This window comes from Bos grunniens, chromosome 5 (genome assembly GCF_055505025.1).
Source record: "Bos grunniens cultivar Pamir isolate PY7600 chromosome 5, Bosgru_T2T1.0, whole genome shotgun sequence".
Taxonomy (NCBI): Eukaryota; Metazoa; Chordata; class Mammalia; order Artiodactyla; family Bovidae; genus Bos; species Bos grunniens.
This window is the reverse complement of record NC_141169.1, coordinates 111,140,344-111,167,455: the sequence shown is the minus strand read 5'-3', so window position 1 is coordinate 111,167,455 and position 27,112 is coordinate 111,140,344. Positions and strand designations below refer to the sequence as shown.

Genomic DNA, 27,112 nt, shown 5'->3' with positions numbered 1-27,112 from the left:
GAAGCTACCTCGAAGCTACCATCCGGCTCCTGAGCCTGCAAACTTCTACATAACCAAGGCCCAGCCCCCGAGCAAGAGGTAATATGTCCCAGGGCATGCTGTGGGCAGAAGGACTGGCCTCTGCCCCAAACCTGAGGGCCAGTCCAGACCCTAAGGCTTTCTGGCAGCAGGTGGGCAGAAGAGGCCAGGGTTGAGTGGGGTGTGCAGGTGGGCAGGTGGTACCAGGCACGGCTGGGCTGCCCTCCCCTTTCAGAGCGGCGAGGGACTGGGCCTAGTGAGCTGGAGGGCTGCCCTACAAAGGACAAGCCTACGGCATGAAGGCACCAGAGCAGGTGGTCGGGGGAGGTAGGAGAGAGAAACATTAGGCAGGGAGAAACCAGAGACAGGTTCTGGGGACCAGCTGCAAGGGAAGCACCCCTGGGTCCTCCCAGGTGCTTTGGACTGGCTTGGTCAGAAGGGTCAGAGGGCACAGCCACGTGACCACTGACGCACTGTCACAGGGAGACAGAGCCGGGGCTTACGGAGCCCCTGGACGCCACTGCCCAGCGCCACTTACCAATGTCCAGGGACATGCCCTGCTTGGGGTCCGCCTGCAGCTTGTTGTAGTGGATGGTCACCTCCCCCTGGAAGAGCAGGACAGCAGAGCTGGGACGGAGCCCCTGGGCCCCAGCCCCTTCTCTGAGGAGGCCTGTTTGCCCTGGTGTCTGTGGTCATCAAAGAATCCTGAGCCCTGGGAAAGGGCTCTTCCTCCTCTCTCCACCCACCAGGCCCCAGACAATCGGCAGGGACAGGGCAGACAGGGTCCCTGGGGTCACAGAGCTCACAGCCTGGTGGTCTGTGACACTGTGTGCCCCTGCCCTCCCCCGTGCCACAGCCACAGTGCAGCCCTCTGCCGAGTCACTTCTCCTGTCCTGTTTAGAAGACCTGAGAGGGTCTTCTAAACCAGCCCGCTTCTCAGGAGTCCCGCCATTTGCCCCACAAACACGTCTGAGCACTTTCTCTGTGTCGGGTGCTGGGGGTGCTAGGGAGCAGGTACAAGGGTGGCCGCAGCCCCCAGAGCCCGAGGCCAGCAAGAGAGGCTGATGCGATTCGCGGAATTACACCAATCACAGTCCAGTGACTGGATGAGAAGTAGCCGGCCTCCCTCGAGAAGGCTGCCCTGACCACGAGGCCACCACGGTCAGTCTCATGCCTGAAATCCTAAGACCCTTGAACTGGGGGCTGAATTCATTCAGATACAAAACAGGATCTCAAAATTGCATTCTGAAGGAAAACCAAAGTGAGCTGAGGCCGTGAGTCAGGGGTGGGTGCAAACGGCTGCCTCGCAGGGTGCTCAGGGCTGCCGCGGAGCACGGCTGCAGGGGAGGAGGGAGCACCAAGGCGGGACCAGATCTGGGCTCTGCTCCAGCCGTGCGGCCACAAGCAGCTCCTTCCCTCCTGCAGGGCACTGGTGAGATGGGTGCCCGGATCTCTGCCAAACGTGGGGGCTGGGGGGTCCCCAGGCAATGGCAAGGCCACGCGCACCTGCCAAGAGCTCCTGCTCTTGTGGGTAATGTGAGAGGCTGGTGCGAGACAGGCTTGGGAGGACAAAGAGGGTTCTGGTGGGTAGAGATGGGGAAATGAGAAAAGGGATCCAGAGCGGGGGCACACGCACCCCAGCTCTGTATCAGAATGAAAATGGCCCACCACCTCCCATGATGCGCTCCTCTGCCAACAGGAAACGCCCAGGACAGTAAACTCCACACCAGGCGGAGCAGAAGAGGAGAACAAAGGGGAGAAGGTGGAAGCCGTGGGTCTGGGGCTAAGGTAAGAAGACAGACCATCAGGGATGCTGGTACCAGGCCTTTAAGACACAGAGGATGGGAGGGAAGTGAGGAGAGGTTTGGCTGGATGCGGTGAGGGAGCCCAAACACTCGACCAAGCTCAACAGGCAGCTGGGTGCTTGACTCTCAGAGTGTTAAATCAATCTGCGGCTTTGCGCCTTCTTCACTGTTTTGGTTTCGCAAGAGCTACCAGCAGCAAAAATCTCCAAAAACATGGCAGAAGGGCTGCATGCTTTGGGGCGTGGCGGGAGAGAGGGGCTCTGTAGGGAGAGGCCTTGGCCTAGAGCAGGGTGGGGGAAGCAGGAAACAGGCAGCGTGCAGTCTGGCCTGCTGAACAGGACACCAGCAGCTGAACACGGAGCTGCCCTGGGGCCCAGAGGGGTCCCCGGGGGATACGCGAGCCCAGGAGGACCCACAGGACTGAAAGTTCCTACAGGGAATGCGGGTGGGGTGCCTTTTCCCTCTTACACCCTCTTGGGCCCGGCACGGCTCAGAGGGCATTTCCTGGGTATCTACTGACCCAGGGAGGTGCACCATGGACTTCTAGCTTCAGCTCCAGCCCTGACTGGGGACGCGCTGGCTCGCCCCGAGGTGTGGTTCTGAGTCTGACAGCTCCCCTGGGAGCTCGAGGGCAGGACCTTTGAGTCGTGGTGCCCACTCTCTCGCCAGGGCCCAGCACAAGTCCTGGAGCATAATCAGCATTTCCCGAGTGAACCTGGGGGAAACTGAAGGAGCTGGGATGTGATAGACCCTGAGGCGCCGAGGAGGGAGCTGGGTGAGGGCCAGGCCCCCTGCAGGCCCACCGAGGCCTCGGGCAGGCTGGAGGTCTCAAAAGGGCCAGTGTCCCCATTGCCGCCGCAGCCTTACCTTCACCTCCTGAATCATCTTGGCCACCTCCACCTTAGTTTTTCCTTTGATTGACCTGCCATTGACCCCCGTGATCTCATCGCCAGCTGCCACGGTGCCGTCCAGCGCGGCGGGCGTGTTGTCAAACACCTGCGGGTGTGGAAGGGGATGGGCGGGAGGAAAGGAGAGCTGGGAACAAAGCTGGTGGTGGGCAGGCATTCCCTCCACCCCAACCAGCACCAGCCCTGTCCTGGTCTCTACTCTGTCCCTTACGTGGCGAGGAGAAGGGCAAGGGGAGAGAGCACCCCAACAGCCAGATATGAATGACCCACCTTCCTGGGGGAAAGGGAAGGAGGACAGGAATGTGACGATGAGACGTCCCTTTTCTGATATCAACTGCACCCAACCTTACACACGCACTGGAGGCTTTGTTCCTCCAAAGCCATTTCTCTAGATTTTCCAACAATGCTGCTCGGAGCTGACTCAGAGAGCCAAAGCACCACTGATCAATTCCTGCAACCTCACTGCAGTCCCCAGGGAGCAAGGGCCCCCCACATCTGAGCCCCTTCTCCCAAAGTGACCCTGTCCAGGGGGTCTGTGCTCACTGGCTCAATGTGGCTGAATGTGTCTGTTAAAAGGACAGAGATACGGGGAGATACTCAGGATGAGCAGGCGACAAAAGTGGGTGCCGTTGAGTCCCACAGCCCCATAGTCCCTGTGGGGCCCCAGAACGCTGGCAGCCAGGCTTACCTGGAGCCTCAGGAGCCTGGAGGGGGGACCCCACCCACCAGCTCCACAGGAAAGGCCTCTCTCTGTGGGCCCTGGGAGACTGGCTGACGCGCCACAGCGGAACCCACCAGCTGACTCTGCCACCACACAGAACTGTGAAACCTGTCGTGACCGTGAGGGCTCGCTCTTAGATATAAAGATGGGCGAGGAATACTGAGCCCTTGAAAAAGTGTCCCGTGTGAAAAACACCGAAACGTTTAAATAGAAAAAAGAACCGCAGGAAACAGGAACAAAGCAAGGACAAGAATATGAAATATTATGAAAAGAAATGGAATAATATGAAATTTTTTAATATTTATATAACATGAAATATTTATATAATACAAATATATTTCAGATATATTCATCTTATATAATGTGAAAATAAAAAGAAAAGTACAATTAACACCTCCACAGAGATCTGAAAAACAAGAACAGGATGATGTAAAGGATCATTTCGAAAACAGGAAAGATCTCATAGAAACACGAAACATAATTGAAATGGAAAATGCCAAAGGAACTTCGGAAACCAAGCAGAGGGAAGCAAAAAAGAGATGGTCAGAAAACAAGAAAAGGAATATTAAAAGATCAGTGGAGGAGTTTAACCACCAGGAAGCCCAGAGTTTAACCAACAGGAGTCCAAAAGAGGGAACAGAGAGCAGGACAGCATCAGGGATAATATGTGAGGTGCAGAAGAGAAAGACATGGGGTCTCCAATGAACCTGCCCCTTGAGGTTCCAGCACAACAGACAGAGAAAGGATCACGCCAAGAGCCATCGTCACGAGGCTTCAGAATGCCAGGGACAAAGAGAAGTGCCCAAGAGTTTTGATGGACCAAGAATAAAACATGGTACTGCAAATAAAGGATCACAAGTAAGATTGGCATCACCACACAGGACAACTATGCTGATGGCAAAAGACAATGAAATGACACCAGCCAACTTCTAAATGAAAATTATTTGCAACCTTGATGTTCGTTCTTGAATTTGACCCACTCAAGTGTCAATTGAAAGGAATATGAGAATAACAACAACATCAAAACAGAACGAGACACTTACAGAGATACAAGTTCTCAAAAAATTTACCGCCCTAGCAGCCTTTCTCAGAAAGCTACAGGAAACATGCTCCACCAACATGGGGAAGTAAGCCAAGAAAGAGGGATTCTGGAGACGAGGGAATCCAATCCTCTAGAGGAGAGGGAAGGAGTGGTTCAAAGAGGAAAGACCAGTGGTGGAGGACAGAAAGCTGATGGGAAATGTTTGAGGTGAATGTACTGAAAACACAAGGAGAATGCAAATGGAATAAAAAGAAAAAAAAAAGAAATTACTTGTTTTAAAAAAAGAAGATTGAGTTAAGAAAAGAATCACAAGCTTTCTCAAAAAATTAAACACAGAGTTAGCATATGACCCAGAAATTCCACTCCAGATTTATATCCAAAAGAAATGAAAACATATGTCCACACAGAAACTGGACATGAATGTTTACAGCAGCGTTATTCACAACAGCCTAAAGGTACAAACAATGCGAATGTCCATGAGCAGATGAATGGATAAACAAGTGGTGGTCGACCCATCCAGTGGGATGCTATTCAGCCACGAAAAGAAGGAACATGAAGCGGGCTGCAACGTGAACGAACTTCAGTGCGACATGATCGCTCAAGGGCATGGGTGGTTGTCTGGGTGATGAGACAGTTCTGAAACCAGAGATGGTAGCTGCATTCCATGAGTGCGTTAAAATAGCACTGAGTTGTTATACTTTAAAACCATTATTGTATGCTATGTGAATTTCACCACAATAAAAATATTTTTTGAAAAAGTATAAATGCTGAAGACCATTAAGCTCGGTACCTAAAACAGCACCTTACTATGCTCTGAGCTCTCTGGGGCGGGGGGGAGGGGGGGGGAGCGGTGAGGGGGTGGGGAGGAGGGCCTCTGTTTTCTTGCTTTCTTAACTCTAGTGTCTGCAAAATACCCTGGCCAGGCCCTGAGAAAATATTTCCCGAACACGATACCTATTGCACTGACACAGACTGAACCAAAACTGACAAGATCACCACGCTAGGAAGATGGAGAGGAAACAGAGGTTTGGGAAGAAAGTTAGATTCTTGTCTCCTTGGCTGAGAGAAGCTGATAGATGTTTACAAGGGACAGATCAAGAAGTAACGGGATAAGCATCTTCCTGAGAAAAATGGGACCTCTGACCTGAATCTACAGCTAAAAGGGTGGGAAGCAGTGTTGCTTCTGGGATTGGGGTGGAGGCAGGCCTGGGGAGGGGGAAGGGCGGCGAGATGGGGTAGAGCAGGAACTGCTTATTTGACATTGGCCTTTTAGTACTCTTGACTTGTTAAAAGCAAGTCAGAGAGTCTTTGATTAAAAATAAAACTGAATTTTGAAAAAAATCAATTCTACTATTTATAATCACAGTTCACACTAAGGACAAACCTGGCCCTCAGGGGGTGGGGGATGGAGTGGGAGGTGGCACAGGAGGCTGTAAGGGCAGATTTCAAGGAGGTCAGGCCTGGGGGAGGCCTCCCCAACACCTCCTGGGTCAGAGGAGGCCAAAGGGCCTGTAAAGGCCACATTCTGAGCAGGCAAGACCAGATCCAGGGAATCTCCATCTTCAAGGCCTTAGAAGTGACTCTTGTGAGAGCCTCAGAGAGACTGATGTTTCTCATCTGCCACCAATGGCTACTTAGCTGAGAAGGTTAGAATAGAGCAGAGTCCGGGTCAAGTTGATGTCTGGGGGAGCAAGCTTCCTTCCAAGACTACAGAAAGATCACTGACTCCAACCAGCCCCACAGTAAAGCAGGCCAGTGCCCACTTGTGAGTCACAGCGGACAGAACATCACCAGGGCAGCTCCTGTGCAATAAGGACCACAAACCTGTAAAGTACCGCTGGCAGATCATCTGGGAGAGTGAACTGTCGTAAAAATAGTAACAGCTACCACTGGGGGAGTACTGCTTAAGGGCCAGAAACTGTGGGATGTCATTGTTGAGTTTATTCTTCACAGCAACCCAAAGATGCTTGGACCTATGCATTTTACATCCCCAATTTCCAAGTAACAAAACGGAGGCCCAGAGAGGTTAACAAGTTAATAAGCAGGGAAGCTTGCATTTAAACTCAGGCCATTCATAGTCTTTTAGTCTTTCTACTATGCCTCACACCTGTGTTAGTACCAAAGGTTGACGGTTTTGTTGATTCATTGACAACACTGTTATTGAAGGTCCAATATTTGCCAGGCCTTGTACAGGTGCTGACTGCAGTGAAAAAGCAAACTGGGATCCTGCCCTCATGGTGCAGAGAGTATGGAAAAGCAGCTAGATACAGAATTAGTGAGCAAATCCATGAGAGTACAGATGGTGGTAAGTGCTGAGAAGGAAAAAAACCAGATTGAAATGACAGAAAAACAAGGGCAGGCCTACTGAGAGGGGGTGTTCAGGGAAGCCCCTCTGAAGAGAATGAGAAGGAGCCAGCTTTACAGAGCAGAGGAATGAACCTTTGTCATGTCCAAGTAGCCAGGTGGCTCACCCCCTCCAGCACTTCCCTCCCACCTCCAAAGCACTCAATACCTGAACAATATACAGGCAGGGACAGTACTGGGCCCCTCCTCCAATGCTGATCCCGATCAGGTTCTGAGCATCCTTCTGCAGGGTCACCTTCCCAGGCACAGTAGGGATTCCGCTAGAAAGAGAAGCACGTGCAATTGAGTTTCCTGGAAGAATGACTGGAGGAGATGGGGATGGAGACAGGCCCTCCAAAACCCCCAAGATCCTCTTAGTGCTACACGTGCTACAGAGGGAAGCTCTTTCTCATTTGGCCAAAAAGACAGCATTTTGTCATTTTGTGCTGGAACACCGCAGAGCTCTTGGATCCATGCTAATGGGGCATCAGACCCCAACTTGGCCATTTATCAGCTGTGGGTCTTGGATAAGCAAGTCACCCTCTCTGCATCTCAATTTCCTCATTCATAAAATCATATAGATTAAAACAATGGCCACTTCAAAAGTACATGGAAGCCACTTAACACCAACTCAGCCAAGGGTAGGCACTCAAAAAAATAGGTCCCCCTTCCCTGTTCATTTTCCCTCTAAGAGTTGAGTCAGACTCTATGCTTGTCACCTTCTCAGCTACATAAATCATAAGCCACCGCCTCCAGGAAGCCTTCTCCTGTTAAACTACGCATCACCCATCTCTCAATTGTTATACTCAATTACCTCTCAATTTTCACTATACATTAGCACTTATTTATGTTTTGTGGCAAATACTCTCATTTATTCTCTTATTCACTCGACAAACATTTGCTAACAACCTGCTGATGTTGAGCACCATCAGTGCTGAGGACACAGAAAGGTGATGCATTTCATCCTTGCTCTGAGGGAGGATACATTCTAATAAGGAGACTAACTTAACTTTTTAAAATCTCTCCCACTAATCATTTATGTTGGGAAGAAAGGTATGTTTATGATATTCCTATTCATCCTTCAAAACCTAGCTCAATTGCCACCTCTTCTGTGAAGGAAAGAAAGAAAGTGAAGTTGCTCAGTCATGTCTGACTCTTTGAGATCCCATGGACTGTAAGCCTGCCAGGCTCCTCTGTCTATGGGATTCTCCAGGCAAGAATACTGGAGCGGATTGTCATTTCCTTCTCCAATTCTAACAAGAAGACTAACTTAATTTTTTAAAATCTGCTCCACTAATCATTTATCCTGGGAAGGAAGGTGTATTTATGAAATTCCTATTCATCCTTCAAAACCTGGCTCAATTGCCACCTCTTCTGTGACTCCTTCCCTGAATACCCCAGCAGAGGCACTGCTCAGCTGGCTGGGTTCTCCTTGTAGCCATGTCGTTCTCCATTAGGGCCCTTATGGCCCTGAGTTGCAACTATCCATCAATATGTCCACAGCCCCCTACAGATGGTGAGCTCCTGGAAGGGCAGGATTCATTGCAGCTTCTAAGCTTACGCTGAGAAGCAAGGGTCTCTGGAACTCGAAAGTCCAGGGATTTAGGGGATCTGGGGTTCCTGCACTCGTGGGACTTGGGGTAACAACATACTCACAGTTTATCCTCCTCGATGTCATAATCCAAGTCTGCAAACATGGTTCCGAGAGTTTCAGTGCGCTGGCTAACTGTCCAGCTCGGCAGAGGAATGGGGAACTGGATCCGGATGAGAAAAGAGGGCAGGGCTTAGGAAACCAAAGTGCCTAAATACCAACCCCAACCCCGGCTATCAGCGAGAGCCAGGCCCTCCTCCTCCCCTCCGGACGATGGGGGATTGTCCCGGGGTGGGGGGTGGGTAGGTGATTCTTACTAGGTACAGAGGGGAACTCCAGGCCAGGGCTGGGGGCTTAGATCCCAGAGCCCGCCCCACGGGTCTCCAGGCCCTCGGGAGCTGCCTCTGTAGCTCACCGGAAGCGTCAGTCCCACAGACGGGTCCGGGCCAGGCTGGCACCTGAACCCACCTGCCGTTCCACCTGTCCGTGGCCGCGACTGTCGCGTCACTTCCGGCGGGACGCGGAAGTCCCGCCTTCCTGCCCTGGGTATTTGCCCCGATCCCTGCAAGCAACCCTTCCCTCCCAGCCTCCTGGGGCTCCCAGAACCAGGAAAGAGAATAAGTATTGACGGAAGCTCCCCCTTAGCATGAAAAAGCGGAAACAGAGTAAAGGTCTGGAGAGGCCGACGGCGCTCAACCCCGCCCCTTGGCCTATGGCCGCCGCCATGTTGGTAAGGGCAGGGTTCTTCCCAGCTTCCTTAGCGGGACGCAGGGGACCAAGACGCCTGGCTGGTTGCCGTGGCAACGGACGCATCCTCAGACCGGGAGACCTCCAGTGAAATTCAGTGGACTACAAACCTCGACGGGTTCCCTTTAACATTTTCAGCACCTTGTGTTAGGGTGTTGTGACGCCTCTGGGACCCCCAGGAAGCAAATTAAAGCACATGTAACCTGAAGCAATAACACCCCACTCCAGTACTCTTGCCTGGAAAATCCCACGGACGGAGGAGCCTGGTGGGCTGCAGTCCATGGGGTCGCTAGGAGTCGGACACACTGAGCGACTTCACTTTCACTTTTCACTTTCACACATTGGAGGAGGAAATGGCAACCCATTCCAGTGTTCTTGCCTGGAGAATCCCAGGGATGTGGGCCGCCGTCTGTGGGGTCGCATAGAGTCGGACACAACTGAAGCGACTTAGCAGCAGCAGCAGCAGCCGCAGCAGCAAGGGGAAGAGATATTGTCCAGAGCCTTCCACAGTTGGAGTAAGATCCAGATCGCAACCCTGAGACGCCTGCCACCTAGTCCAGCGCTTTTCTAACACCTGCACACCTGTGGTCAGCGGCTCTGCTACCGACAGGTTGGATTCCCTTCCTTTCCCTTTACATACCTCCTTTCTCCAAATGCAAACTAAGAGCACCGGGGCAGATGCTTTCTATGATATTTAGTAAAAGACGCCTCACACTCCCTCTCTTTCCTTAGTCCTGAGGAGCTGCCCCCATGGGGTCACACTGAAGGTCACAGCCCTGTGCACCTGAGGTTCTGAAAATGCCATCAGTGCTTCGCAGCCGACAAGCCCAAATCTCCTCTCCCCGCCAACCTCTGCTGCAGTACTGTGTATAGTAAGTTCCCTGGAGGGGTTGGGACTCCCAGAGCCCCAGCCCTAGCATCTGCCTCATCCAGGAAGCATGGGACCAGGCCTGTCCAGATTCCTCCAGGGGCAGTGGAGGAAGGAGAGATGCAGAAGGGTGATTATCCACACATCCCATGGCCTGATGGGAGCCCCACCCTCTCCTCCGGGAGCTATCTGAGTGTTGGCAGTTGTGCAGAGTACCACAATAGCAACAACTTTTCCATGTACCCTTGGCTCCACCATTAAGATCACTTTCACAGGATTTCAAAGTTCACCTTGATCCTATGAGAGAAGAACAAGTACTGTCAGCCACATTGTGCAGGTAAGGAAACTGAGGCTCAGAGAGACACTGCCCCTTGTCTCCCAGGTGGCTGGTAGCAGAGCTAGGGCTGGTATTTCCAAGTCCTATTTGCAGGCCAGAATTTCTATTCTAAAAATCAGCAGTCTCCAAAGCCAGATTATTTAATGTGGACTGTGGCTCTTCCACCTCACAGTAGCCCTAGCTCATTCCCAGATACTGTCATCTTGAAGCTGGGGGATCTTGGGCAAGTCACTGCCTGACTCTGAGTTCAGATATCTGTAGACTGGGGACAGTGGTTCTCCCAAAAGTGCTTGTGAAAGTCAAGATAAAAAGGAGAAACAGGGAATACCCTGGTGGTCCAGTGGCTAAGACTCTCCACTCCCAATACAGGGGGCCTGAGTTCAATCCCTGGTCAGGGAACTCGATCCCATGTGCCACAACTAAGACCCTATGCAGCCAAATAGAGAAAAATAAATATTGTTTTAAAGGAGAAACAGATGTGAGTGCTTTGGAAACAATTCGCATGACACAGATGTCACTCAAGTCTCTTGACAACCCCCGCCCCCCGCCCTCGGCCAGCCCACTCCAGTCCCTCTTCCCAAGGGAGGGCAAAATGCCCAGCCTCTTCTCTTTTCTTCCTTGACTTCCCTGTCTCCCAGGCCCAGCTCTAATCCACCTGTTGCAGACAGCCTTACCAGACAGTCCTGGCTCACAGATCTTGTCTCTTTTTCTGAGCCCCTGAAACAGTTGTTATTTGGATCATTCACTTGGCAATTAACTATGTGTCATCTTGTGAAATCCCTTCATGGCTTCCCTGAGTCAATTCTGTGTTGATTCACTTATCACATGTTTGAATTTTACCTGGGGAGTTCTGTTCCCCTTTAAAATTGGGGCTTAGGGGTCCTGTCTTGACAAACCATAAACTTATTTTCCCTATCTCTCTCCTTCCTGAGTTCCTTTTCTGTCCTGACTTTATAGTCCCTGGCACATCCCCCCTTCCATAGGATGCCAGGAAGCCATCAACAGGTGTCACTGTGACAAACTTGAAAAAGAAAATCAGGTGCTTTGTAATACATGTTTGTGTGAAAATACGATGACTCACTTTATATTTATCAGTGGATGGCTCTCCTGGGTCTGACCACACAGCATGGGAACCTGTTCCAGCCAATTCATGGGGTCAGGTTGGGACCACGAATTCATTTGAGGGGAAAGAAAGTGTGAGTACCTTGTTCCATCGCCATAGTAAGCACTTCTTGTCTTTCCAGCTGGACAGGAAGTCCCTGGGGGCAGATCTTGTCCTTCTCTGTATCTCCCGCAGAGCCTGCCACAGCACTTGGCTGCAGACGACGTGCCATAATCGTAGCTGTGGTTTTTCGTATGAGGTGGGGTGTTCTTTGGGCCCTGTAGGAGAGGGCTGGATGGGCAGAGAGGGAGAGCGATGATAAGGGCCTGAACCTGGATGGTGGCAGTGGCCAAGCTTCCTCCACAGGGAGGAATCACCAGACCGAGTCTAGGTCCTGACTTTGAAATGTGTGTTTTTAACAAGCAGCAGCATCCACACACACAGGCTTTACCACAGACCACAGCTTTCCCAGCCCAAGATGGTCCCAACTCAGATCCGAGCTCTGTGGTTTCAGAGCTTGGAGTTCTCAGGCACACCAACCTTTGGCTCTGACACGGTGCCTGGAGAATGGGGGTGATGACCCCCCCGAGATAGAAGCTATGAAGATGAAGATGAAAAAGCAGAAACGAGCTTGAAAATGCCTTAAGAGTGATTCACTTGGCACAGACATCAGAGGTTTTTATTGTTATTCCTCATGATCATTTTGCCCCACTCCTTCAGAAGGTTACTCAGACCCCTGCATCAGACTCGCCTGGGAAATATGTCATATGCAGGCTCCCAGGCTCTGTCCCCAGGGAAGGGGGGACCCTGAAGGCTGCATTTTCACAAAGCTCTGTGGGTGGCTTCAATGCCTCCTGCAGTTTGAGGACCACCGTGTCGCAGGCTCAGAATGGACTGTGTCTGTGCATCCTCAGTGTGGGACTATTCAGCTACACCAACCATCCCTGCCCTGTGGGCCTTGCCATCTAGAGGGGCTTCTGCCCTGGCCAAAGACCAGCGAAGGGTTCCTGGAGGAACTGACAGCTGAGTGCTGAAGGAGGTGCTGGTGGGACCCAGGTCCAGAAAAATGGCAGAGTGATCCAGGCAGAGGACATAGCTGGTGCAGGCGACAGGGGGTACAAGGCACAGTCCCCCGCCCTCAGAGAATCACAGTGTGGCAGGGGAGACAGACATGAGGGCAGTGACAGGCGTGATGAGACCACCACCAAGTCCTGACCAGAGGACAGGAACTCCCCCTCCCTCTCCTGCTATTCCAGAGATCATCCAGGTAGGTGGGTGACCTCTGGCCCAGCCTTGCCACTGAAAGCGGTGTGACTCTAGGCAAGTCCTCTCTGGGCCTAGGCCTCCTCCATGATTCTGTTTTTCGAGTTCTGAGCCTCAGATTCAATTGGGGGAAAGCCTACCCCCCAACAACCCCATTGGAGGAGGAGAAAGGGACGACAGAGGAGGAAATGGTTAGATGGCATCACCAACTCGATGGACATGAGTTTGAACAAGCTCCGGGGGTTGGTGATGGACAGGGAGGCCTGGCGTGCTGCAGTCTGTGGGGTCGCAAAGAGTGGGACACGATTGGGCAACTGAGCTGAACTGAACAACCTCATATTCCTGGGGAAGTGCTGCCACCCAGTGGCCATTGAGAGAAAAAGTTCCTGGGGAACCAGAACCTCCATTCTACCATTCCTGTCAGTATCACCGCCCGGCCTAGCTCAGGGCTGGCTGGGCAGTCTTTGTAGTCTGTGGGGGATGGGTGCTGGGCACTCTTTGTAGTCTGTGGGGGATGGGTGCTGAGCTGTGCCCGATGTGCCCACTCCTCAGTGTTGCCATGGCCCCAGGTCCAAGGCCTGACTCCTCATTGACACCGCTGGCATCAAGGGCCCATGGAAAGGTCAAGGAACCAGGGGTGGGTGGAATTGGATTCTGTTTATCAGCAGCGTAGAGATTTGGAGGATGGGTTTTAAAAGCGAACAGATGATCGCAGTATTACTAATAGCCAACATATATTGGGCATCTCCACATCAGGGGACAAGAAAAGCAAGGTCCTGCCCTGCCAGAGCTCACATGAGTGGGAGAGGCAGGCATTGGCCCTGGTGACATCACCAACTTCAGAGCACAGAGTGGGTCCCCAAAATAAAAGGGGAGCCCAGTGGGAAGGGCTTGACTGCAGATTCGTGGGAGCTGGTGGGTGGGCAGGACAGAGCATTGGCTCCGCGGCAGCTGTGTAACCCTGGAAATGTCCCTTGACCTCTCTGAGCCTTAAAAAGGGTAAAATGTGTATCATAAGAGCCCAAGTGTTGATTTCAAATTTGAGTCCATGACCAGCCCCTCCAAGGTCTTCCCATCACAGAATAAACCTCTGGTGCTTACCTAGAGAGCTGGGTCTGGCTGCTTCTCCCTATTCACATTCTGTTCCAGAGCCTCTGGCGGCTTGTGTTCCTGGCCTTTACTCCTGTAGCTCCCTCTGTCTGGAACATTCTTCCCCCAGGTATGCTCACTCCCTCATTTCATCCATATCTCTATGTCCCTGTTAGTTTCTCCAGGAAGCCCTCCAGGGGCACCAATTAAGCCACAGCCCTTTGCTCATCTCGTTCAGAACACCAGCTCGTCTCCTGCCTGGACCCATAGCACAGTTTTTTTTTCCAAGCTGCAAGTTCCTGGAGGGCAGGAACCTGGCCTGTTTAGGTCACGCCTCTATCACCAACACCGAGCATGGTCTGGCATGAATCACTGTGTCACCCAGAGCAGGAACCCAGAGACCAGGCAGTGGTCAGAGATCATAGAGGCCTCCAATTTTAGAATCAGGACCCCAGACCCTATCAGCCTGACACTGGGGGGCCACGGAAACCTAGCCGAGGAGGGACAGAGCAGTTAGATCTGTGTGCTGGCAGATTGAGGGAACCAGGGAGGCCTGTGGTTGAGGGGGACAGGAGGGGTGGCACTGCCTCCCCTCCTTGAGTCTGAAGTGCGTGGGGGTGGGAAACAGGGTGCAGGGGTCACTTTACTGGGAAGCCGTCTGGTGGAGGCCAGATCCCCCCAGGGACAGAAAACCCTCTCCCATCAGGGCAGCCATGGGTGAGGAGGGAATTAGCGTTGCTCCAAGGCCTTTGCATCCTTCCAGAGTTGGACATGACTGAGCGACTTCACTTTCACGCATTGGAGAAGGAAATGGCAACCCACTCCAGTACTTTACCCTGGAAAATCTCATGGACAGAGGAGCCTGGTGGGCTGCAGTCCATGGGGTCGCTAAGAGTCGGGCATGACTGAAGCAACTTAGTAGCAGCAGCAGCAGAAGCCTTTCTCCACCTTTGATGGCTCCATGGCCTTCATTCCTTGGGCAGCTCTCTCCTGTCTTCTCAGCTGCCTCCTCCAGTCAGCCACCCCTGGCTAGAGGTAGGATGTGGGCTGCCACGGCGCCCCAGGTTCTCCCAGCCACCCCCAAAGCAGCTCTCTTCCTGGCTCTTCTTGGCATGTAATGGGCCGACCCCTGACCTCCCCGCTGTCTCCCCCCCACCTACTGCTCTGCCCTCCGGGTTAGGTCAGTGATGAAAGCTGGTGGGAGCCCCGAGGGGGTTGGGGGGGGGGCAGACAGTGCCTGATTGTTCTTCACCCCTGGCAGCTCGGCCACGCTGGCTGCCAAGGGACTGACTTTTGCTCTGTCTCTCTCTTTCACCAGGTCAGGGGTTCTCAGACTCAACAAGTGGGAAGTTAATTCCCATGCAGATCCGAGAACATCCCTAGAGGTGATACAGATTCTCAGGCCCCGCATGGGGGCGCAGGGTTCAGACACGGGGCTGGGAGGCCAAGTAGGACCCCGCTTTGGGAAGAGCCTGGGACCTTAGGCATCCCTGGCCCTCGTGGAGCTCCACCAATTGTGAAATGGCATCTCAGGGTGCTAAGAGCAAAGCCAGTGCCACGGGAAGGTGTGGGGACGGCACGTGACACAGCTGCGACTGTGTCTTCTCCCTGCTTGCCCCTCTGACCTGCCCTCCCCCAACCCCGCCCTCCGTATCCGTATGTGTCAGGTCTGCATCAGGCTCTCTGTTCTCTCCCATCAGTCCAGCTGTCTGTCTTGGACCAATAAATACCACACTGGCCAAATTGCTAGAGCTTTTCTAATAAGCCTGGCTAGTCAGCAAGCCAGAGAAGCCAATGGCAACCCACTCCAGTACTCTTGGCTGGCAAATCCCATGGAGGGAAGAGCCTGGTAGGCTGCAGTCCATGGGGTCGCTAGGAGCGACTTCACTTTCACACATTGGAGAAGGAAATGGCAACCCTCTCCAGTGTTCTTGCCTGGAGAATCCCGGGACGGGGGAGCCTGGTGGGCTGCCGTCTATGGGGTCGCAGAGTCAGACACGACTGAAGTGACTTAGCAGCAGCAGCAGCAGTCAGCAAGCACCCCTACCTTATCTTTAGGAGTATTTCAGCTATTGTTAGTGCTTTGCCCTTTCTTACTGCTTTTATTTTTTTTTTCTTACTGCTTTTAGAATCCGCTTGACAGGCACCACCAAAACCCTGTCGGGGTTTGATCTGGACTGAATTGAATCTAGACATTAATTTGGGAAGAGCTGACAGTCTTAAGACATTGAATCTCCTTATGCAAGTTTGTGGCTGTCTCTCTGCATTTATTTCAGTTTCTTTATTTTACTTTTTATTAAGTAAAGTTTCAAATGTACAAGATTAGAGAAAAAAGAATGACGAAGCTCTTTTTCATCCAGCACCAAGCTTTATCAGTTAAATCTTGCAGCTGCTATATCTCCAGCCATGACCCTGTCCACTCCCATCCCCCCATTCATTTTCTTCCCAGCTACTCTTTGGGGGTCTTCATGAATGTCTTCCAGTAATGGTTTTTTTGGTCTCTTTTCCTTTTTAAATAATTACAGATTGACAAGAAGTTGCAAAAATAGTGTAGTTCCCCCCCATGGTGACATCTTACATAACCATGACACTTTATCAAAGCAGGGAATTGACACTGGTACCATCCACAGACCTTGTTAAGATCTCACTAATTCTCCTTGTATTCTTGTGTGTGCATGTGCGTGTGTGTGTGTGGGTCCATGCAATTTCATCACCTGGTGGATTCATATAGTCACCACCATGATCAAGATACAGAATACTGTCCCACAAGACCCCTCGTGTTACTCATTTACAGCAACACTTATATCCCTGCCCGGCTCCTCCAGCCACTAATCTGTGCTCCATCTCTCCGTTGTCGTCACTTTGAGAACATCACAGTAATGAAACCACAACCTTTTGAGATAGATTCCTTTCACTCAGTGTAATTCCCTCAAGCACCATCCAGACCATCACATGTGCTGCTGCTGCTGCTGCTAAGTCGCTTCAGTCGCGTCCAACTCTGTGTGACCCCAGAAACGGCAGCCCACCAGGCTCTGCCATCCCTGGGATTCTCCAGGCAAGAACACTGGAGTGGGTTGCCATTTCCTTGTTCAATGCATGAAAGGGAAAAGTGAAAGTGAAGTCGCTCAGTCGTGTCCGATTCTTCATGACCCCATGGACTGTAGCCCACCAGGCTCCTCCATCCATGGGATTTTTCAGGCAAGAGTACTGGAGTAGGGTGCCATTGCCTTCTCCAAGACCATCACATGTATTGGCTGTTAATTCCTTTTTTTTTTTTTTAATTCCTTTTTATTCCCAAGTAGTATTCTGTGATATGGAGGTACCAGTCTGTGTAACCATTCACTCACTGAAAGACATTTAGGTTGCTTCCGGTTTTTAACTATTACCAATAAAGTTGCTGTGTACAACCATGTACATGTGTTATTGAGGATGTGAGTTTTGGGGTGACATTGTTTTTGTTTGTTTGTTTTGACTGTGCCATGTAACATGTGAGATCTTAGTTTCCTGATCAGGGATCAAACCCGTCCACCCTGCAGTGGAAGTATGGAGTCTTAACCACTGGACCATCAGGGAAGTCCCATGGATATGAGTTTTTGTTTCTTTATAATAAATGCCCAGAAGTGGGTTATATGATTGATGGACATCTTGTTTTTTAAAAAACTACCAAACTATTTTCCAGGGTGGTTATACCTCAGTAATATTTTATGCTCTTCTCTGTAAATATTTTGTTATATTTCATTTTTGTTAATTATCGTTAAATGGAGGATTTTTTAAAATTATATTTTCTTTGCTCTGTTGTTTATAAAGCAATTACTTTTTTATTGATATGATTGACACACCAAAAAATTCACCATTTTGAAGTGTATAATTCAGTATGTATTCACAAGTTTGCACAACCATCACCTCTATCAAATTCCTGAATATTTTCATTACCAAAGAAACCTGTATCTGTTAGCAGTCACTTCTCATCTCCCGTCCCTGGCAACTTAATCTACTTTCTGTTACTATGGATGTGCCTACTCCAGGCATTTCTTATCAATGGAATCATTGGCCTTTTGTGTCTGGCTTCTTTCATTTAGCATTGTGTTTTCAGGGTTCATCCATCCACAGGTTGTAGCTGCAATTGGTTTTTGACATTGATTTGATATAGGAATACCCTATTTCTAGCTGTGAAATTTCCTTCTTAGTTCTAATAATTTGCCTCTGGATTATTTTGGATTCTCTATATAGACAATCATATCACCTGAAAATAATCCCAGTTTTACTTTTCTCATCCAATCCTGGTATTTTGTTTTTGTTTTTTCATGTCTTACTGCCCCAGCTAAGACCTCAAGTACAGTGTTGAATAGATGTACGGATGAGGGCCAATTTGTCCCTGACTTAGTGAATGTATCTGTTGCGCCTTTAAGAACAATGCTTGTGCTGCTTTTATAGATAATTTTTATCAGTTTAAGGAAGTTCCTTTCTATCCCAAGTTTACAAAGACATTTTTATTGAAAGTCGATGTTAAGGTTTAACGCCAGTGCTGAGATGAGTTTTCTCCCTTAATTTATTAGTGTGATGAATGAAATTATAGACTTTAAAATGTAAAACCAGCATTACCTTTCTAGGATAAACCAAATTCTGTTATGGGGTATATATCCTTTTTATTCCTTGCCAGATTTGTTTTGCTAATATCTTACTTAGGGCTCTCGCATTGAATTTCACAAGCGGGACTGGTCTGTTCACATTTCCTTTGAATGTTCTGTGCAAATAGAAAAGAACCATCCCCGAGTCTAAAGTGTGTCTCTCAGAATCTCAGACCCTGTCCCTGTCGCTCTCTCAGGGTCCCCCTCTGTCCCTCCCCAGACACACTGCTTTAGCTTCGGGAGTGCTCCCACGGGTGGCAGAAGGCAGAGGCGCCACTTGAACGAGACAGCCTGGAAACCTGGGGCCTCAAGCTTTGGGAGGGACACGGAGCTGAGATTCCCCACATCAGCCAAGGGGCCTACGCGCCTGGGCCCCTCACTGAAGAGGAAGGCTTAAGGGAAACCTTCCATGCCTTTCTCCATGGGGAGGGAGAAAGCCCTCCAGAGGAAGTGGCTGGAAGGGGGCAGGGGGCAGGGGTTAATGGTGGCATTGTGCTCAGGGCTGACGGATGGCTGGCCTGTCGGTGGCAGTGGTCCAGCCTTAGCAGCCCCAGGGAGATCCCCTCCCCCTCCCAGTCATCCTCTGAGGGAGGGGGCCCTGCTGGCCTTTGATAATGGCTGGGGGCCGCCCTCCCTGCTGTGGGGTCACCGGGCCATTCTCTTTGGTGGGGCCTGGTCTGTGGGGGCCCAGAATGCACCCTCCACTCTGGCCTGACCATCAGGCACTGCAGGTGGCCGGCGTGGGCGTCCTGCCCCAGGGCCCCTTGCCCCGCTGGATCTCAGGCACCCAACACAGGCCATCCCGTGCCAGCCCTGCCTGTCTTGTGGATGGTTGCGTCTCAGAAGGGATCTGGTGAAGTCCAGCTCCATGACATCTGGGGCAGGGAAACGAGGTTATGACTTGTCAAGGCTCCCGCGGGAGCAGACGGATAACCAGTCCTAGGATTTTCTGCTCACATGTGCCTGGACTGGGGCCAGGTGGATGCTGAGATGAATTTGACACAGTCTGCCCTCAAGGGGCTCGGAGGCTGGGAAGAGGGGAGTCACCACGGGAACAGAGAAATCTAAGTGCGGTAAATGCAGCAAGCACAGAACACTGTGGGTGCAGAAAAGGCACCACTAGCCCAGCCAGGCGGTCAGGAAGGCCTCCAAGAGGAAATGAGGCTGATTTTCAAACAGTGAGTAGAAGTTACACCAAGGAAGGCGGGACAGCAGGGAAAGGCATCCAGGCAGAGGGAAGAGCATGAGCAAAAGCACAGAGTAAACTTGTGGGTGCGTGTGAGCTGCAGCAGTTCAGTGCTAAGTAGGTAGGTCAGCAGGGCCAGGTTTTCTGGGGCCTCACATGCCCAGATGGCTAGACTTGGCAGTGTGGAAAAGGGTTAAAAGCCAGGTTCTAATCCTGCCTTCCTTGCAGCCATCCATCCTTTGGTCATTCAGCTCACCGAGCAGCAGTGTGACCTTGGGCAGATCTCTTCCTCTGGCATAGCCTCCCACAAACACACTCTGCCCTGGGCTGCCCGGTCTGCCTGAGGTTATCCAGCATCAATTTCAGGGTGGACAACAGGAGGCCTGTTTCTGCCACAGCATCACTGGACCACATCAGCCCTGGCTGGCCTAACGGGGACTTCCTATTATCTCTCTGTTAGTGGGGTCTTCAGTTACTTGTTGTCAAATGCTCTCCTGGTTCAAGCTCCTTTTGTTGTTCAGTCACTAAGTCACGTCCAACTCTTTGCAACCCCATGGACTGCAGCACACCAGGCTTCCCTGTCCCTCACTATCTCCCTGAGTTTGCCCACACTCGTGTCCATTGAGTCAGTGATGCCATCCAACCATCTCATCCCGTTCCCTCTTTTCCTCCCGCCTTCAATCTTTCCCAGCATCGGGGTCTTTTCCAATGAGTCGTTTCATTGTATCAGGTGCCCAAATTATTTGGAGCTTCAGCTTCAGCATCAGTCCTTCCGATGAATATTCAGGGTTGATTTCCTTTAGAATTGACTGGTTTGATCTCCTTGCTGTCCAAGGGACTCCCCAGCACCACTCTTTTGATGTTTGAAAGCATCAATTTTTCAGAAGAAAGCTAAATTTTCTTTATGGTTCAACTCTCACATCCGTACATGACTACTGGAAAAACCATAGCTTTGACTATACAGACTATTGTCGGCAAAGTGATGTCTCTGCTTTTTGATGCCTCAAACTGAAGAATAGAGAGTATAAAATACACTCGAAGAACTTACACATCCACATAAACATTTTTTCAGAGAAATGAGACTTTCTCTTAAATACAGGATACAGTTTTCACTTTTATTTCAAATAACTTTAAAACTTGAAAGTATTTAGTGTAGAAATTTGGAAATACAATAAAGAACAAGTACTAAAAATTTAAAAATCACCAGCCAGATATAAATAAGGTTAGAATTTGGGGGCGTTTTCTTTCCACTTTTTCCTTATATGTCTTTAAATGAAGTTGAGCTCACAGCATTTAGTTTTTTCTTTTTCCTTTTTATTGACATAACATACATGCACATATCGTTTTATATCCTGATTTTATGTTACACCAAAAGCGTTTCCTATGTAATTACAATTTTTTGCTAAGTGTCATATTTACTGGCTGCATCATATTCTGTCATAGGAAGTGCTATAATTCATTTCAACAAGCCCCAACACTGCTGAACACTGAGGTGGTGGCCAGTTGCGACAGACATCCGTGGGCATAAATCCTTATTTATACCCAGTTTGCTTTAACAAAATGTCCTACAAATGCAGCCTCCCCCTCTTCCCAACCCAGGAATTGAACATGGGTCTCCTGCACTGAATGTCCCAAGGCATTCAGCAGTGACAGGCATTCAGTGGGTCCTGGGGTCAGCCACCTGGCAGTGCCCACAGGTGGCCTGTGGTTGCCTGGTGGCTCTGGGTCCTCTCTTGGTGTGTGCGTGGTCAGTCGTGTCTGACTTTCTTTGACTCTATATACTGTGACCAGCTAGGCTCCTCCATCCATGGGATTCTCCAGGCAAGAATATTGGGGTGGGTTGCCATGCCCTCCTCCAGGGGATCTTCCCAACCCAGGGATTGAACCCATGTCTCTTGCATCTCCTGCATTGGCAGGTGGGTTCTTTACCACAGACGGTGGTGGTGGTTTAGTCACTAAATCGTGTCCGACTCATGTAACCCCATGGACTGTAGCCTGCCAGGCTCCTCTGTCCATGGCATTCTCCAGGCAAGAATACTGGAGTGGGTTGCCATTTCCTTCTCCAGGGGATCTTCCTGATCCAGGAATTGAACACGGGTCTCCTGCACTCCCCGCAGATTCTTTACCAACTGAGCTATGAGGGAAGTCCATAGTCTTTACCACAGACCCTCTTAGCAAATGTTTAGATTTTTGCAACCATTTCTCTTTCTCCCTGTATATTTCTTCTTCTTTTTAAATATTTATTATGTGACTGCGCTGAGTCTTAGTTGCCACACACAGGATCTTTGATCTTCATTGCAGCACGCGGGATCTTTAGTTGTAGCATATAACATCTACTTCCTTGACCAGGGATCGAACCTGGACCCCCTGCATTGAAAGCACAGAGTCTTAGTCACTGGGCCACTAGGGAATTCCTGCCCCTGCACGTTTCTAATGATCTTCTCTTATTCTGCTCTGATCTAGGAAATCAAAGCTCTAAGGTATCACAGTCACTTCAAAAAGGAGAAGAAATAGACACAGAGTGGGCTCGTGAGGGGCTCCCCAAGGAGAAGTGCCTGATGGGGGTGGGAGGACTCCAGCAAGGCCCCTCCGAGCCTCAGTCTCCTGAGACAATGACAGATGCTCCGCCTCCCTCAGGGGAGCCAGGCCCCACGGAGGTCCTGAACGCAGGGCTGGCCCGGTCTCCCCGCCGGCCTTCTGCATCAGAAAGACAAGGCCTGAGGTCTAGAGTAGGGGGTGGGGGGCAGCAGTACTGAATGGACCCCCGCACAGAAGAGGCATGATGGCCTGCCCACAGCCACCGCCTCGCCCACTCTTCAGATACCCCATGCCCCGCTCACACCCAGGGTACCCCTGGAGCCTCTCCACGCATCTCCACCCGTGGCTGGGACCACGGGCCAGTTACAGCCCTGGGCACCGGGGCAGTCTGGATCACCCCTTCTCAGTCGGGAGGGCTGGGTGTCTTCCTGCTGGTGACCGCCATCGGTGTCGAGGGGGAGAGGCACCGTGGCACCCCAGCCTTCACTTCACAGCCTCTCGGCCTGCTGGTCTCCCAGCAGACACCGGAGCCCTCTTAAGGGAAAGGCTGAGGTGTGAGGCTTCCAAGTGAGCTGTTGACTGGGGCTCTCAGTCCTCCAGGAAGACCCAACTGAGGCATATTCCCACCCTCAGCCCTCCCCAACCTCTACCCCCAAAGTCAAGGGCAGCGAGCCTCCAAAAACTGCTGGTGGAAGGTCAGCTGCTTCCTGAGGTGGAGAAATCTCCATCCAGGGGCCTGGATGTCCAGGTCTAAAAGACGCCTTGCTCCTCCGAGATCTCCTCTCCCAAGAGGGCCCGTCCACCCACAGGGCTGGGTTCCCCGCCAGTGTGGACCAGGTCACCAGGGAACCTGGACTGACTAACGCCAAAGAATGTGCAGGTGTCAGCCCCAGACCAGCTGGGAGTAAATGAGCGCTGCAGACGGCATCCTTCTCCAGCTTCTCGCCCAAACTTCTCACCCAAACTGCCTCTGCCCCACGCCCGGGCTTCCCTGCCCCTCTGTCCTCCTTCCAGCTCCCAAAGCTCCCCTGCCCCTCCAAGCCCTGCCTCCTCCTACTGCTCACTGTATTCTTCTCTCTCAGCTTTTTGTGTCACCGGATTCTCCTTTTGGAGTATAATTGCTTTGCAGTGTTATGTGAGTTTCTGCTGCATAACAGAGTGAATCAGCTCGATGTGCACATACACCCTCTCCCTCCCACACCAAGCTGAGCTCTCTGTGCTACACAGCTGGTTCTCTCAGCTTCCGTGGTGCTTTAGTTGCTCAGTCGTGTCCAACTCTTGCGACCCCATGGACTGCAGCCCTCCAGGCACCTCTGTCCATGGGATTTCCCAGGCAAGCATACTGGAATCGGTTGCCATTTCCTTCTCCAGGGGATCTCCCCAACCCAGGGATCGCACCCAGGTCTCCTGCATTGCAGGCGGATTCTCTACAGACTGAGCCACCAAGGAAGCCCGTGTTATTGACGTGTAATTCATGTACTGTACAATTCACGTATTTAAAGTACACGATTCAATGTTTTTTAGTGCATTTATACAGTTGTACAACCATCAGCAGCACTATCATTTCAGAACATTTTCATCACCCCCAGAAAGAAACCCTGTACCCTTCAGCCACCATTTTTCAATTCCCTAGCCCGAGGTAACCATAGTCTACTTTCTGTCTCTACAGAGGTACCTGCTCTGGACATTCTAGACTGAACTCTTGCCTGTTTCCCCCTCTATAAAACAGGGGTGGTGATGGTTCCTCCTCACAGGGTTTGGTCAGAAAATTTAAATAACACCTGGACTTGGGATCATGTCTGGTGCAGAGTAGACGCTGTATAAAGTCTGCTGTCGACATCATCTCCAGGGCCTGGGCTCCTCCGCCCGTCCACATGCCTTCCACTTGCCCTGTGAGCTCATTTCCCCTCATCCAGACCCCCAGCCTGGACGCCAGACCTCCCTGGCATCCCCATCCAGACATCGCGACAGCCTTTCAGGCTGAGAGTTCCCTTCCTCCCCAAGCCTGCCTGTCCTTCCCACGCCGTGCCCCTCACTCAGGAAATGGAATGACCATCCACCTGGTCATCCAGACCAGACACGAGGGGCACCTCTCCCCCATGCCTGCTCCCCCACCCCTGCCACCTGGTCCATCAGTCTGACTCTCCCTCCCCTGCTGGTCACCCCGACCTGCCTCCATCACCAGTTTAGTGGTCACGAGCTGGGTTCTGATGTCCACTGCTGGGCTTTGGTCTCCGCAGTTCTGTCCACCACTCACCGGCCAAGGAGCCTCAGGCAAGTCACCTCACCTGTCTGAGCCTCAGATTCCTGGACAATACAATTGTTGTTCAGTCACCGACTCTTTGCAACCCTGTAGACTGCAGCACACCAGGCCCCGCTGTCCCTCGGTAGATGATAAAATAAAATGTCCTATAAAAGAATGCCTTCGCCATTCGCTTGTCTTGAGGACTATATGAATAAAATATATGAACAGCTTAAGTTCTTGATAAGCATTATTGTTGCTATTAATATTACTCTCTCCCTTAGGTGACTCCACTACTCCTGAGCCCAGTCCCCACCTCCACCTTGCCCACAGCACCTCCAGTGCCGGTCATGACAGGCTGACCATGTGCAGGACACCGAGGGAGCCCTCGCATGCCCTGCTTTTTTTAACCATCATGACATTTCCAGGAGGCAGATGCTGTTACCCTTATTTTACAAATAAGAAAACTGAGGCCCAAGGTCCCGCAGCTGGAGTCAACCACTGCCTCCAGTTGTAATCATGTTGGTAATCATGTATTGATGGAAAACATTTATCGAGACCCTACTGTGGACCAGTTACTGAGCTGAGTCCTTGCTAAGTCACTTTAGTCATGTCCGACTTTTTGCGACCCTATGGACTGTAGCACTCCAGGCTCCTCTGTCCATGGGACTCTCCAGACAAGAATACTGGAGTGGATTGCCATACCCTCCTCCAGGGGATCTTCCCAACCCAGGGATCGAATCCATGTCTCTTACGTCTCCTGCATTGGCAGATGTGTTCTTTACCACTAGCGCCACCTGGGAAGCCCGTTACTGAGCTGGGTGCTAGGAAAACTGTAATAAACCCAGCATAGACCCAGCCCATAAGATCTTCCTAGAACACAAATCGGACCCCTTTAAAATCCTTCAGTGACCATTCCTCTGCCCTCAGGATGCAGTCCTTGTACCTTATCAGGGCACCCTGGGTCTTCAGGAGCCCTTCCTCCCTGCCCTCTGCAGCCCACACTGCCCCTCCCCCGTGCCTAGTTCTCCCACTGTTCCTGCCCCACCCTAATCCAGTGCACCAGCCTGGTGGGGCCTCCCTACCCCAGCACACACCGCTCACCTTCTTCCCAGATTCACCCCCAATGCCAGCTCCTTTCCCGCCTTCTCCCTTCATATCTTTGCCTGGTGAACTTATATTCATCTGCTGAGGCTCTGGGCACAGTCACCTTCTCCAGGAAGCCTTCCTTCCCCAACCTTCCAGCCTAGATGAGACCCCAGGCCGCCTGTCTCCAGCACGCTGATTCTTTACTGATTTGTCTCTCCTCCTGGACTGTGGTTTCTGGAGGGCAAACCTGGGGGGCTCCGTCACGCCCCATCCATCACCAAGTCGACTGATTTTTCCGGTCTCGCCATGACCCAAAGGCCCCAACCCAGCCCTGAGGCTACATCTGAGGGCACGCTGCTGGTGCTGTGTGCATGCTCCATGAGCAGTCACTTTGCTCTGTTTCATGTCACGATAAATGCTGGGACCGTGAAATGGACAAATTGTTGAATGGAGCATCTGAGCACAATCTCCCCAGGGTTCCAGCTTCTGTGATTCCAGACAAGGGACCAGGGCTGTTGGGATCCCCCGCCCCAAGCCTCCAGGCCTCTCAAGGGGTGGGTGGGTTGCAGCCCTGGAGAGAGATGACCAGGGCTGGAGTCACCTGGGTGAGCCCCAAGTCCTGACTGAGCAGCCTCTCTGTGTCTCAGTTTCCTCATCTGAAGCATAGCAACTTCAGCTCATCCCAGCCTGCCTTGCAGGGCTGTCGGGAGAAGACAGAGACTGTGTTCCCTGAGGGCAGGCTCTTCGGTACTGGCTGCCTGACACTCCCATCTCAGACACATTCCCTTTCATTTTCAAAAAAAATTCCAGGAAATTTGGTTCTAGGCGTTCTCTGGAGACCCATACCCATCTCAATGTTTCCCGACCTGAGGGCTCTTTCTCAAGGAGGTTTTGGGAAGTGGGGAACATAGCCGGGTCCAGCTGAGCACCTGGTTGGGACACTCACCTGTGGAGCCTCAGCCTCCATCTCCGAAAGATGGGCCGTCACTCCCTGCCGGAGGCTGCTGTGCTGATGAAGCGATATGGTACTTGGGAAGGCGATTTGTCTCAGCACAGGAAGGTGGCCTGGGGTGGAGGGCGGAGGGTCCCCCTCTCTGGAGACCAGGGGTGCACCACAGGACGTTACATCGCACCCCAGCCACCCCACATCCTGCTCCCGGCGGCCTCCCCGAAGCCGCATGGCCGCCCACAATATGGCCGCCGCAGCCAGCAGGCCCCGCGCCCGCTAGCAGGGCGCCAGGGGAGGGAGGGCGCCACGGCCAGGCCACGGTCACTCCTGGTGGCCCCGGGGGTGCAGCGCGGGGCGGGAGGCGCGGCCAGGAGGGAGTGGGGTGGGTGGGGGGGCGGGGGGCCGGGAAGAGCCAGGGAGAGGGGCAGGGAGGCGAACAAAAGGTCCCTTTGTGGAGCGGCCGCGAGAAGAGGAGCGCATTACCCAATGCCCAGAAGCCATGTTGGTAACAAGAGAACCATTCTCTGCCTCGCTTGGAAAACAACTTGGAGCAGAGAGAGACCGGGAGAGAGTTAACCCCATGGGCGCGGGGCACAGGGGCCCGAGGCCACCGTGGGAGGCGGGAGGGAGCGCGCGCCCACTGGGG

The 27,112-nt window shown here is 51.8% G+C and overlaps 1 protein-coding gene and 3 long non-coding RNA genes across 18 annotated transcripts in view; 2 read left to right on the top strand and 2 right to left on the bottom strand.

Moving 5' to 3' along the window:
• PICK1 (protein interacting with PRKCA 1) overlaps positions 1 to 8,937 on the bottom strand; it is a 16,894-nt gene extending 7,957 nt beyond the window's left edge. For 5 of the 13 annotated variants that reach the window (XM_086402772.1, XM_086402775.1, XM_086402780.1 and 2 more), the window contains exons 1-5: positions 8,746 to 8,916; positions 8,494 to 8,591; positions 7,007 to 7,118; positions 2,691 to 2,819; positions 557 to 623 (exon numbers count right to left, since the gene is read on the bottom strand). In XM_086402772.1, coding sequence (XP_086258898.1) covers positions 557 to 623; positions 2,691 to 2,819; positions 7,007 to 7,118; positions 8,494 to 8,534 — 349 coding nt within the window. In that variant the 5' untranslated portion in view covers positions 8,535 to 8,591; positions 8,746 to 8,916. Of the gene's footprint in view, positions 1 to 556; positions 624 to 2,690; positions 2,820 to 7,006; positions 7,119 to 8,493; positions 8,592 to 8,745 lie in introns of all 13 variants that reach the window. The other 8 variants (XM_086402773.1, XM_086402776.1, XM_086402781.1 and 5 more) reach the window with 2 other exon arrangements.
• Positions 1 to 24,664, top strand: part of LOC147373057 (uncharacterized) — a 25,452-nt gene extending 788 nt beyond the window's left edge. The window contains exons 2-3 of one of the 3 annotated variants that reach the window (XR_015164503.1): positions 1,718 to 1,806; positions 23,856 to 24,664. This is a non-coding gene — a long non-coding RNA (uncharacterized LOC147373057). Of the gene's footprint in view, positions 1 to 1,717; positions 3,653 to 3,795; positions 5,253 to 23,855 lie in introns of those variants that run through there. The other 2 variants (XR_015164502.1, XR_015164501.1) reach the window with 2 other exon arrangements.
• On the top strand, positions 8,971 to 10,853 carry LOC147373058 (uncharacterized). The gene is made up of 2 exons (XR_015164504.1): positions 8,971 to 9,785; positions 9,908 to 10,853. It is a non-coding gene; the product is annotated as an uncharacterized LOC147373058 (long non-coding RNA).
• LOC147373056 (uncharacterized) lies at positions 24,285 to 27,112 on the bottom strand. Its single transcript, XR_015164505.1, has 3 exons — positions 26,464 to 27,112; positions 25,533 to 26,088; positions 24,285 to 24,493 (listed from the first exon to the last, which is right to left on the bottom strand). It is a non-coding gene; the product is annotated as an uncharacterized LOC147373056 (long non-coding RNA).